Genomic DNA, 13,869 nt, shown 5'->3' with positions numbered 1-13,869 from the left:
AAACACATTTAATTAGCGTTTTCTAGTAAAATCATAGGGGTGACGGTCTTACCCTCGGTGCCGGGCTTACCCCCAGTACCCCTAAACAAACTCGATCCAGCGAAAGCGGAGATTGTGGATCGCATCTTTTTCACTTGGGCTTACTTTTTTCACGCATGTAGGGGAACTGTTTTATAATTCATCTCAGCCCATATATTCATCTTATGCAACATGGAAACACAATAAACAACAGGAAAAAAACGCATATTTTCTGAATAAACAAATCTGCTAATCCATGGAATGGACTTCAGATTTCTCATAAAGTAGAATTCTCAAAAGCTCACTTAAAAGCCCTAAATTTCATACTATAGTCGGGCATCTGCACTTGAAAACTCATTTATTTTAATCACCTACCTCTGAAAACAAAAAAACGGGACTCGTTCAGCAGCCAACCAAAGTTTTTTTCATCACTAATAAATTTTAATAAATTTTCTTGGATCGTACACTTGAATATTTTCGTTGGACTTGGCAACTGAATTTCTCGACTAGCAACAATATTATTTTCTTGTAATATTATTTTCTTGTACCGCAAGTAATGCATATCAGACGCGCTATACACAGCACTACTTACGACATTAGGTACAATGTAAAAAAATGATTGTTGTTAGTTAAGATATTCAGTTTTCAACTTGGGCAACAATGAAATTCATTAAAAATGTATGTAGGGGAAAGTAGGTAAAGACGGATACCCTAAGGTTTAATCTAAATAATTATATAGGTATTGCTATTCAGATTGCAGTAGTCATACAAATTGAAACTTAAGGTCATTTGTTTTCATAATCATTTTTGGTATTAGTGAACTTCCTCAAAGTTTTATGTGTTTTGGGTCTTCAAAAATATGACTACAAATTGCTGTTTTTTGACAACGTTAAGTACTCTTTTGATTTATGTGTTAGGTGATGGCCATGCACTACTCTACGTTATTAAAGTCCATCTATACATCACGTGAACAGTTTGAGAGGATGGGTTTCGACGAAGGCGAAAATTCTCCGCCTATATGGCCTGTTCTAACTGCTAAATGATTTATATCTGCTGGTTTTTCTCGCGGGTGTACTTTGTGAACATCTGTAGTACACAACCGATGCTACATGTGAAAATTCTTGGAAAATCCGTGTGTCCATCTTTCCCTACCTTAGTGTGTCCGTCGTGCCCGACCTGGTTATAAATTTTTCAAATGATCGTAGCTCTTTATCGGAACATCGAAAATCTGCTGGATTTTCACTAGAAAACCGTGGAAAGACTAATTAATCACTTTACTATTGGGAACAAATGAAAATACATAAGTTTCACGAGTTTTCCACTATTTTCCGTGGAATGAAAATTACATCAAATAGCGCGTTCACGAAAATATTCTATGTTTTACTTACAAATTTGACAGTTTGCTTGCTGAAAACCGATAGTGCAACTCAAGAGCATTAACACACTATAAAGAAGGTGTTCGCATCACTCAACTATCATAATACATTCTAGTTTGTGAAATATTAGAAGTGTCAATCTTACCCGCAGTGTCCGTCTTTACCTACTTTCCCCTACATAAAAATCGTTGCACGTTTGCGGGTGATACTGTACGATTATCATGAAAAGACACCCTCGCTATACCAGTACCGGATAGAACAAAGGATTCTCTCGACGAAAATAAAATTTCGAGTGTAAAATGCGTCCTCTCCACCGCTCGATGCCGATACTTAAAATAAAAAGATTTTGTCTCGTTTTTGGTTCTTCAGTTAAACAGATGTGCTAACACCTAATTCGAGATATAGTCCCGACTGTATGGGGTATCGTTTAACCATATGGATTATCATCCATTTATGGTTATTGATTATGCGGGTATGGAAGCGTTGTGAAAAATGGTTCGTTTCACAAAATTTAGGATAAATCTAGCTAAGTACACTAAATTTACAATGATGGGCGATTCTATAAAAGCACGTAAGGAACCATTCAAATATTACATAACGTGGAATTTGGCAATTTTTAATACCCACCCACCGCCACGTAACGCAATTTTACATGTTTGCCACACGCAATATAACGCTTCGCTGAACTGCTGCTGTGTGAACAAACCTTTGAAAATATAAATGAGACTAGCGCCATTGTCTTCCATGGCGGCTTCAGGAAACAAGGCTGATGCCACCGGGTTGCTCTAGCCAGTGTAGGAATGCATCAACTTACGTCGAAGTGCCGCATTGTAATAGTTCGCCGGGTTCGTCGCTTCAACGTTATGTTTACGAGCAAACTCATTTAGGTTTCTGAAATAATTTTAATGGCTGGGACTCCAAAATTCGCACGGATGGTTAAAAAGCAATAATCTTTAATTTTTTTTCTAGTTTGAGCTCGAGGGTAAAATCTGTGTTTACCAGTGTTATCGATGCGAGTTTAATACGACTGTAGCGATTTTGATTTTCGAAAAAAATTGTGCAAAAAGATTCGGTTATCTCTAGCCTACCCCAACTTCTAATAGAACCATAGGCGCCAACTTAGGGGGGCAAAGCACTTTTCCTCTCCTCCCAATTAACTTTTCCGAGGGGCAACGTGTTATTTTGCCACCTCAACCCTAATAATTCACAACTCTCACGCCACGCCTTTTTCCAAAATTCTGGTTACTTCCAAAGCTGCCATTCCAAACACTTTACGTAAATTCGAAGATGTTTCGCAACCAATTTCTAGCGATATATTGAAATAAATTCTATAGAATCAGAAAAATTAGATATTTTCGAAACTTCCTCCTCCCTCCCCCCCACCGCTAATTTCATGAAGTGGGCACCTATGAACAGCACTGCAAGCTTTCACGAGCACTCGAACCGGAATCACTACAAAAATGACTAGGATCACATGTTTCCTCTCAAAAATTTAAACAATGTCATCATTCAAAGATATATCCCCCTTCCCTCAATCAACAAACATTTTGACTTGGTATACTCTGTAGGTTGAAATATCTACAACTGAGATTGATATTTTTTAAATCGCTTTGGGTGGGTCTTCCAACCCGGGAACGACAATCGGTGGTAAATTGTGTTCCAATTTGAATCACAAAAGAGCGAACGGATGTCAACATAATATCAATTATATGCTTCAAAGTGGAGAGTGTTTTGTGGGTGATTTTAGGGCTAATGTTGATCATTATCCGGCGAATGGCTGCGCGACCCTGGAATCTTTTGGCTGGGCACAGTGGGAATGTAATTGAGCTATTCAACCCTCGGGCTTTTGTGATTAGTGAAACATCGGTAGGAGGATGTTTGTTTGAGAAACTGCTGTATCATAATCATCAGAGATTTATTATTGACATAATAACAAACACCGAGCTATTTACAATTTATCATCTATACACATAACATTATATCAAACACAACGTGCCCTCTAATCTGCGGTGTCGAAAATCAGTCGGTTATTTACATTTAGTAGCGTGTGGTAATGAGGGTACTTGAATTAAAGAGGACAACCATGTGCATAGGAGACGTTACGGAAAATTGCCGCTGCTGCGGCAGAAGTAAGGAAATTACACGGATTCTGAGTGAATGATGACAGCGAGGTAGGGCAGCACTGAATAGGGTTTGTCGGCGCTTCTTGGCTGCTAATCAGCTCCTTTTCTAAAGAAGCCTGGTGTCGCAGTTGCTCTAGTCGCAATTGATTTTGCCTTTTCCACTTTGTCCTGTTGAAGTAAGATGTGTTTGTTTTACGTTTAACAATAGAAGCAGGTGGACTCTCACCTTCGATTTTGGTACCACGTCTTAACTTGCGTCTCGGACAGGTTGAGAGCATCGGCAACATCGCTCCTGTCCGCCACGGATAGATACTTTTGGCACCTAGAATGATACGGAATTTATTTTAAGTCCCCTTAGAGTTATTTTGTCGCTGCAGGAGGATTGGATAAAAGTCGGAATTGAATTTTTTTTTCATTCAAAGAGGTGAAATTTCGAAGACTCAAAATTTTTTTAATATTTCAGCGATAGTTTTTAGACTTTCTTTAATATTTCGTTGCCATAATATTCTTTTTTACAGGGTGCGGCATATTTATGAAACTCTGAAGTCCATTGTATCGAAAATAAGTAATTTATAGCCCATCAATTGAAATATTTTTCCCCGATGGAATTGATCAATGTAAAAAGTTGTTTGAAAAGTTTTACGATATCCACAAAAAAATAACAAAAGAACAAAAGTGTTTGGATTTTTTTTTTAATTCTGGCGATTTTTAATTGAAATTAAAATAAAATAATTGATTTAACTAATTCCACATGAAATACAACAACCATTATGTCTACATCTTTTTACCTAAACTTCCGCTCCAGATAGGCCAGCTGAGCATGTGTGAAGGCGGTTCTTCGTCGCCTCGGTTTTCTACCTGCCTTCAAAATCAATCCATTTGATGATTCACTCCCAAGTGTACCATTACTGGAAACAATCCTCTGATGATTGCCGGATATCAACGCTCCAGTGCTACCGCAAGAACCCAAATCCTGCTGGTGGTGGTGATGGTTATGATGACTATAACCGGAGAGCAGCGTTGACTCTGGCGATGAACGGTCCTCGATGTCAATATCGCTGTTGTCGTCCTCGTCGGTTTCCGACATGAGGCCACCATGCTGTGATTCTATCATTAAAGGGTAGGTTTTATGAAATAAAAAAAGATTGCATGTTAGAAAGCACTTGTCCCACAGCGCACAAATGATGTAACAGGAATTGCCTAAAGCGATAATTAGTTGTGTGAATGGTGCACTCTCTTAAATACCAGACAGTACGTGTTCCTACATTTATCTAAATTTCTACTTTATAAAAGGTTTACTTCATTTCTGTACTGTTAATGAAGAGAGTATTCGTTTCATGGTTGTTCCTAAACGACCAACGTAGAAAAAGGTGTCTTTGATATGTGTGAAATCAAATTACTTTTTGCTCATTGCTGAACGGTTTATGTTTATCAAGGCACGCTGATTGTACGGTACAGGTTTGACATGATTTACATACAATTTAGCACGTTTTTCCACTTGAATCATTTGAATGTGAGACATATATGTTGTCCTTTACCATTATTTGCATTACGGTTACTTTTACATTTCGAAGCAAAATTAGTTTTACTCTTATTTTCAAAGACTTCTGTACAGAAAATTATTCAACAGAAAAATGTTTTAGCATTTTTCATTCTCACTTGAAAAATATCCTTCTTGTTTGCGGTTTTAATTATTTTTATGGCGTGTTGCCATGTCAACAAGGGTGCGTTTTCCAACTCATTCAAATTCAAAAGTACATCGTTATTCAAAATCACTATCTTCGACTAACAATTGATCCTAGCTGTTACGAGAAAAGCATAAGGAGCTCATCAATCGAGTAACAATCGAATCTCGACAGAAGTAGTCATTGACTTCCCAAGTAGCCACTTGAGCGCAACTTTGGAATAGATTTTCGCTCGCACATTCTCACATACGATCAGAGCAATTTCCCCTAATTTCCTGTACAATTTGTTCAATGCTGATTTCTCACCCATCATCATGGTACCGATTTACAGGAGAATATACCAATTCAATAGAGACACGTGACATCCTGTTTTTTTGCACAGCGTGCAAGCATTCGCATTACAGTGAAAAGATATGTCGATTTTTTCCTCGATGCAACGTCGAAGGAGTGCTTACAGACAATCGATTTAAGGATTGGCGCTGTTTGGAAGCATTTGGTTTATTAGGAAATTTTCCTGCAGTCACGTTCACATCTCTGGGGAGTAAATATCCGTAGTGGATGCTTCAAAGTAAGTTGCTGCAGTAGAACTCTTGTTTTATAATCTCTTCCACCTAAAACGCAATCGCAAACAATAATAAACAACTATTTGCTGTCGTACCGTAAACCGATCAACGTACAATCTAAATTAGAGCATGAATTGCTGTAAAATACTATAAGCAATTTAGAAAAATATCTTGAAAAGTAAGATGGCAGTGTATAAAGCACGGTGACGTGTTTGTCGTAGTACTACGTAGTTTGTTGGTTGGTTTAGAGATTGATGACCAATATAGTTGTAAACGTTTCAATATTGCTATTTGAACGAGATCAAAATTGTTTAAACACTAAGTTCTTACTGAGCGTCTTAGTAGAATTGTACTAAATATTGATTGATTGAAATAAATATTAAAATGGAAACCTGATCTATTTTCAATATTCAACCAAAATTGGTACTTTGACACATCCTTTCTCGATCTTTCTCTATTCCTCTTTTCTCCCACTTTCTTTTTATTTTTTTCTCTCTCTCCCTCTCCCTCTCTGGTAGCTGGTCACGCTTAATGTATTTAGTAATTAAACAAAATAAAAAACAACAAAAACAAAATTCCAAATCAGCCCAAAACCACCTAGACCATTAAAGCCATAAATGAGAAGAATCCCATCAAATTTCACCCTAAAAGAGCCGAGAAATGCACCAAATAAACAGAGAAGGATGAAGCAAACGCCTTTATAATTCAGAAGAAACCGAAAGAAATATAATCACACATTATGGCCCCTATTACAGGAGACGAGGCGAGCGACGAATTACTCGTCTGACCAATTTTGGTATTGCAGATGGCGAGTCGGTTGGATTTTGAACGAGTAGTTCGTCTGTCACTCAGCTGTCACCAGCCAAGTTTTACTCACGTTCTCTAATACAGCATTGTGCTCGCCTCGTTTTCTGTAATAGAGGCCTATGCTTTGAATGATTCAAAACATTTTTAAACGCCAGGAAAAAACAACACAATAGATTTCAAAATCCACTCAAAAAAGATTTTGATTTCCGAAGTAGTTGTAAACTGCTCGAAAAAAAGAGCAAATAAGTGACCAAAAACAAAACGGATTCAATATGACAGGAAGCTTCTGTTGAAGCTGGAAAGATAAAATCTTTTCCACAAGAAAAAAGAGTTTAACAAAACGCACAATACTAGCATAGCATAAACAGCTGCACAACTTCGTAGTTGGGGCTAGCAACAATACTCTGTTTACCAGTACAAATTACCTTCGTTCCTGAGCAGTAACATGAAATTTGGGATCTAATTAAATGTTAATAAACAAAGGTCAGATGTCTCCAGAGAACTGTTACCGCCCTGGCCACGTCCTTGCAACTATTGGGGAACGGAAAAGGAATGTTAGTCCAACATTTACTTAAGAGAACCGCAGAAAACTCTACGTGCTCTCATAAATGTTACATGAGATAGGAAATTTTATTAGGAAAGGGAGACCCTGGGATACATCTGTTAGATGTTGTGGGTCGATAATTGATTATGTTATAGGTATGAATTTTTAGAGTTAATAAGAGCTGAGGCTGTTGTGATTTGCCAACTTTTTAGTTTAAATTGTATTTTATCAGTTGAATTTTTAGATTATTTATATATCAATTTTACTATTTTATGTTTTGAGGTTGGGGGTGAATGTATACATAGAAAGTTTAATTATACGCTTATTATTATCCACCGATTTGACATAATTGTCATTAGTAGCAAATTAATCTCCAGACAGCCAAGGGTTTAACCATCATATATTTTTGCATTACATCTAAACTGATAGTCGAATAATGTCAAATAAGACCCACGCGAACAAAGTACAATGTTCTCCGAAACATAAGCCCGAGCCTCTAAAAAAAATTGTTAAGTAACACATTCGTATGAACAAGAAATCCTCTGTATGTTTACAAACATTCTAGTAAAAAAAATAGTTTATGTTTCCTCTACTCTCAACCGAAAATACATCGTCGATGATCTACACGTCGATGATCTACACGTCGATGATCAAAGCAAAAAAAATGCAGCGCCTACATGTCAAAAAACAATTGATTGAGTATATAGTATATCAACACAAATAACTCAAACAGAAAAAAATCTAGAAAAATAATATCACTTATCTCGCACAAAATCCTCCAAAGACTGCATATTCCGATAGTTTTGTTGTTTGGAACACCAACACTAGTAATTTTAGTAGATTTCACTATTTATTTACTCGCTAAACACACTTTAAAAGAATAAATTACGTGGAGATAAAAACGCGCACAAACAATCGGCCTTGTTGCCAGTTGCTCTCCGTTAAAAAAACGCACAATACTGATTAAAAACATTTTAATCAGAAAATAAAAAATATGTAATTTTAATTTCAGGAAAACAGGTGAATCTTAAAAAAAAAAACAGGGAAACCCAAAAAAATTGAGCTCAAATTTACCTCCCTGATATGCAAATGAAGTTAGTTTTTTTAGTTTTAAAATAGTTTATTTGACACGGCACGATACAATTTAGTTTAACTGAGACAAGTACATTTTTTTTAATTCTAAATTAGCAGGGAAAAGAGAGAGGCACAATTTTTATATCTCGCTAGTGGGGATTTAAGGTGAGAGGAGGGGAGTTACAATTTTGTTTTCAACTCTGTAATATAACAGAATGTACTCATTTGTACGTGGCTAACCAGTGATGTTCTATTTGAGCAGTTTTGTCTGAGGTGTCTGCGTGAACATAAAGATGCCGAGTCTTCGTCTTAGTGTCTCCAGCATGGTGTGTCATTTCCTTTCAGTTTGTTACGGGAATTGTAATCTAACAAATAGATAAAAAATTCAAATTTTAATGTCAGCATTTTTTATTAACCGGTACCTATAGCTGTGTCATTTACTGGAGATCACCGCTTCCCAGAATGTCTCTAACGGGTACGTTCGGTTGTTTTCCTAGGGCCCGAAGGGAATCTATAAGCTCCGACCTAACACCACAGTATTCGGTACACGACCAAACAACATGCTCGATGTCATGGTAACCATCGCCACAAACGCAGTGATTACTGTCTACAAACCCTATACGAAAAAGATGCGTGTTTAACATAAGTCTGGACATCACGCGAATGAAGTCCCGACCTATATCCAACCCCTTGAACCATGCTTTCGTCGATATCTTAGGAAAAATGGAATGTAGCCACCGTCCCAGTTCATCTGAATTCCATGATGATTGCCAACTGTTGAGTGTCCTCTGACGCAAAATGCTATAAAATTCATCATAAGCAATTGGTCTTTCATAAATATCGCAATCAATAGCACCCACCTTAGCTAAAGAGTCAGCCTTTCCATCACCCGGAATCGAGCAATGAGAAGGGGCCCACGCTAAGGTAACCCGGTAATTTTTATCTGTTAAAGCACTTAAAAACCGCCGTATTTTCCCCAGGAAATACGGGGTGTGCTTCACAGGCTTCATTGATCGCAGAGCCTCAATGGCACTGAGACTATCTGTGAAGATGAAGTAGTGGTCTATGGGTAGGGTTTCGATGATCCCAAGGGAGTACTGAATAGCAGCAAGTTCTGCGACGTACACGGAAGCAGGAGCATCGAGTTTGTAGGAGGCGGTAAAATTTTCGTGGAAAACACCGAAGCCAGTGGAATCATCTAGATTAGATCCGTCAGTGTAAAACCTTTTATCATAACTAACATGTTTAAACTTATTGGAAAAAGTCTTAGGGATCTCTTGGGGTCGCAATTGATCCGGGATACCAGAATTGTCTTGTTTCATGGTGGTGTCGAAGAATATAGCATTATTAGAAGTATCTGAAAGTGCGACATTGGAGGAATCGTATGAAGAAGGATTAATATCTTGAGCCATATAGTCAAAATATAAAGTCATAAATCTGGATTGAGATTAAAGGTCGACCAACCTCTCGAAATTTTCAATTACTAATGGGTTCATAACTGTGCATCGAATTAGCAACCGGTAAGAGAGATTCCAAAAACGATGTTTCAACGGAAGAATACCCGCTAACACTTCAAGACACATTTAGACAGAAGCAACATTGAATGTTAATTTACCCTTACCTATTTATCAATTTTTGTTATCTTTTTGCTTGTTCTGCATGGATTCAGACGATGTGTTTATGTGTATCGATAATATGTCAAAAAACTTCATATCAATAAAGCAAAACATTTTTTTAGTAGAACAGATAATGTCTTTACACACTCATACACACAGAGACAACTCGTGGGTTTTGAACCTACCAGTTTAACTACAAACTATGAAAATCAAACTAGGCAGCAGTAATTACAATAATGTCAGCGAAAAAACATAAGTCATTATTCAAAGCAAAGCCTTGGTGCTACATTCCGTATCGGAATTCGACCTTCTGTTTACTATACACAGACTTCGCAGCCAACAGGACAATTGCGGGGCTAGCGCTACGATCCTACTGACACTAACAGTCTCTCCCGAGACGAGACTCGAACCTACGACGAATGGCTTGTTAGGCTAGCATCGTACCTCGAGACCGTCTGGGGAGAAGTCATTATTCATTTTGTGCTATTTAAAAATAAATCTAAAAAAATAATAAATAAATATAAATTTGGATTAGGATTTTTTTGTTGTTGATACAAAGTGTTTACCGGATGAAATAATCAACCAATAAAGAATTTCATCCTAAAAATTACTGTTTCTTGAGAAAATGAGATATTTGAATAGCCCATACCGCAGCGGGCTTTTATTAGCAACTAGCTGAATGTTCCCGGATTTGCTCGTGTTAAATTTTTTGCTTTTTCTATAATTTCCTATATTTTAATATATTTTTGACCAACCTCTTATTTCAAATATTTATTTCTATTTCAGTTACAAAGTTGTGCATATGCCACATTTTTCGTTTCTCCATCGTGAGCTAAAAAAACTGCTCGAAGAGCATCGAACAGAATATAGAAGCATTTACCTTCGATTCCTTCGGATTCGTAAAAAGTAAATTCTTGTCTGATCGTCGTTTCTTTTTTTTCTTCATTCATATACTCTTCTCAACAGTTTCGAATACCGTTTTTTTAAGAATTTTTAAGTTATTCACTTATTTGAAACTAAGTTTTGCGATGTGAATGAAAATTGAAATAAAAATCTGCATGTTATTTTTGTTGTTTTTGAGTTTCGTAATTATGTTCTTCGTAATCATATCACTAGATTCATTCATTGAAGTTTTTCAAACACTGTTAAATTTATCCAGTGTTGCATGTGGAACATATACCACAAGAGATCAAAACAATGGTCGCAGAGGTCCAAATCTTACAAAAAAAAAACTGGACCGTAATGAAGGTACTCATAAATGCAAAAACATAATTATGCAGTGACACGTCCATGCATAGATGGAACCTGAGACGCTAAGCAAAAAATAAATTTCGCATCCAAATTAGTGTAGGTAACGGCAGTTTGACTTCGGCAGGTTTTTCCATAAAACTGCGGCAGAAAACCGGCCGAAGAAAACCACTGCCGGAGACGTTCGACACCCTATATCTTTAATTATTTTTCAGTTTTATTTTCAAATAGTACAGAGAGAATGACTTGCGTTTCTTCGCGAACAATCATCATTACTTCCCCAAGCTATGATTTTAAGAATTTTGTAGTTGGACAAGTAGGTTCAAAGTCCACGAGTCATCACTGGTTTGTATTAATCCGAAAAAAAAATACCGGTTTTTTACCGGTTTTACCGGTTTTTATTTTTATGAATACCGAAATACCGGTTTTTCAAAAAGTCGGTAATACTGACCACCCTAGGTTGAACTGAATTTGGAAGAACTGTCAAACAGAACAGAGAAGTATTTACCTTCGATTCCTTCGGATTCGTAGAATGTAAATTCTTGTCTAATTGTCATTTCATTTTCTTCTTCATTCATTTACTCTTCTCGACAGTTTCAATAATTGTTCCCCTAAGAATTTTAAATTTATTCATTAATTTCAAACTAAGTTTTGCGATGTGAAAGAAATTTGAAATAAATATCTGCTTTTTTTTTTAATATGAGTTTCGAAATAATGTTCTTCGTAATCATATCTCTGGATTCGTTCATTAAAGTTTTCCAAACACTATTAAATTTATCCAGTGTTGTATCGTATAACACCACAAAAGATCAAAACAAGTGGTCCAAATCTTACAGAAAAAAAGCTGTGTCGTAATGAAGCATACACGCAAAAGTTCAAGCTTTAATCATCTAATGTGTTCTTCAATTCGCACAGAATTCGCTCTGACTTCGCACAACAAATGCGCGAAACGCATAACGCAAAACTTGTACAAGGAATACATTGACCGAGATCAAAATCAGAATATGTATCTTATACACAAAAATAGTATTGTTCGGTGAACTTCGGTTTCGGGCGAGCGATCAGTTTCGAGGCGCTCAAAAAATCGCTCTTTACTTTCGCGAGCTGGTGCGTATCAACGGCTCGTGCATCCCTTAAAATCGTCAGCAACCGAAACAGCCAATAGCGAGCGCTGTTTCCGCAGAAGTTACTGACGCTGGTGCCGGTAACGCGAAACCAAATGCATGTGAATAAAATCAGAGTCATAGTTGAATGCAAAATGTGTTGAACAAATCTAATTTTTTTGTTCATTGTTAATGATTGAATGATGCTTTCAAATGACCAGATTCATGAAAGTGAATCGATCAGACAATAATTTGTTTGTTTTGTCAGTGCCCAACTTATCAGTATTGGTTGTTGGTTGCACTGTTTTAACGATGCCAGTCTTCTGAACATCGGTTGATGCTTTATAAGTGTAGTGGTTTGGAGCTGCTTAATACATTCAAAATATGCTAGAGCATCAAATGCGTTATGCCCAACGCACATGCGTTGTACTGGTTCCAAATTTAATCAGTAAATGCGCTAATTTCGCTCATAAATAATCTGGTTACGCACACTCCAACTTTTGCGTGTAGGTACTCATAAATGCAAAAACATAATTATGCAGCGACACGTCCATAGATGCGACCTGAAACGCTAGGCAAAAAATAAATTTCAAATCCAAATTTCTGTATATATTTAATTATTTTTCAGTTTTATTTTCAAATAGTACAGAGAGAATGATTTGCGTTTTTCCGCAGACATGATTGTCGATATTTCCCCAAACAATGATTTCAGAATTTTGTAGTTGAACAAGTAGGTTGAAAGACCACGAGTCGCCCCTGGTTTGTATTAGTCAGAAAAAAACAAAAAATACCGGTTTTTTACCGGTTTTACCGGTTTTTATTCTTATGAATACCGAAATACCGGTTTTTCGAAAAGTCGGTAATACCGACCAACCTAGTTTCGACCCATTTGTCTAGCCGTAAGAGGATCATTTTCTCCATTAATTTCCGGAGGCAGGAGAGCATAGCAATCGGCCTATAAGAATTGTGATCAGAGGCAAGTTTTCCGGGTTTTCGAATAGCAATGACTTTTACCTCCCTCCAGTCGTGCGGAACAATGTTTAGCTCAAGAAACTTGTTGAACAAGTCCAACAAGCGTCTTTTTGCAGAGTCGGGTAGATTCTTCAACAAGTTGAATTTAATTCTATCCAACCCTGGAGCTTTATTGTTGCACGAGAGGAGAGCCATTGAAAATTCCAACATCGAAAATGGAGGCTCTTCTGTAGCTACTAAAAACGCGTCGCGAAAGGTCTTCTGTTCGGGACAGAGTCCGGACAGACCTTTTTGGCGAAATCGAGTATCCAGCGATCTGAATACTCCTCGGACTCATTCGAAACGTTACGATTCCGCATGCGCCTGGCGGTATCCCAAAGAGTGCTCATCGCTGTTTCCCTCGACAACGCGTTCACAAACCGCCGCCAGTATCCGCGTTTTTTTGCTTTTATCAAGCTCTTCATTTGTCTATCCAGTACATCGTACTTTCGGAGCAAATCGATAGTGCCTTGTTCTCGGAAGGCCAAATACACCGAGGACCTCCGCGCGTACAGGTCTGAGCACTCTTTGTCCCACCACTTGGAGGGAGGGCGCCGTCTAATAGTTACCCCGGGTATCGGTTTCGTCTGACCTTGAGTCGCGGCGTCGATGATCAAGCCAGAAAGGAACGCGTATTCTTCCTCCGGAGGAAGTTCCACGTGGGACTCGATTCTTTGCAATATTATGGTCTCATAGGACTT

The 13,869-nt window shown here is 37.5% G+C and overlaps 1 protein-coding gene across 1 annotated transcript in view; it reads right to left on the bottom strand.

Moving 5' to 3' along the window:
* Nucleotides 1-3,292: 3,292 nt before the first annotated feature.
* Nucleotides 3,293-13,869, bottom strand: part of LOC129722348 (homeobox protein koza) — a 34,886-nt gene continuing 24,309 nt past the window's right edge. Inside the window, exons 2-4 of the mRNA XM_055675728.1 lie at nt 4,306-4,624; nt 3,744-3,839; nt 3,293-3,685 (exon numbers count right to left, since the gene is read on the bottom strand). Coding sequence (XP_055531703.1) covers nt 3,463-3,685; nt 3,744-3,839; nt 4,306-4,624 — 638 coding nt within the window. The 3' untranslated portion in view covers nt 3,293-3,462. The remainder of the gene's footprint in view (nt 3,686-3,743; nt 3,840-4,305; nt 4,625-13,869) is intronic.

This window comes from Wyeomyia smithii, chromosome 2 (assembly GCF_029784165.1).
Source record: "Wyeomyia smithii strain HCP4-BCI-WySm-NY-G18 chromosome 2, ASM2978416v1, whole genome shotgun sequence".
In the NCBI taxonomy this organism is placed as follows: Eukaryota; Metazoa; Arthropoda; class Insecta; order Diptera; family Culicidae; genus Wyeomyia; species Wyeomyia smithii.
Note: the sequence above shows the minus strand (reverse complement) of the source record. Positions and strands in the feature narration are given on the sequence as shown.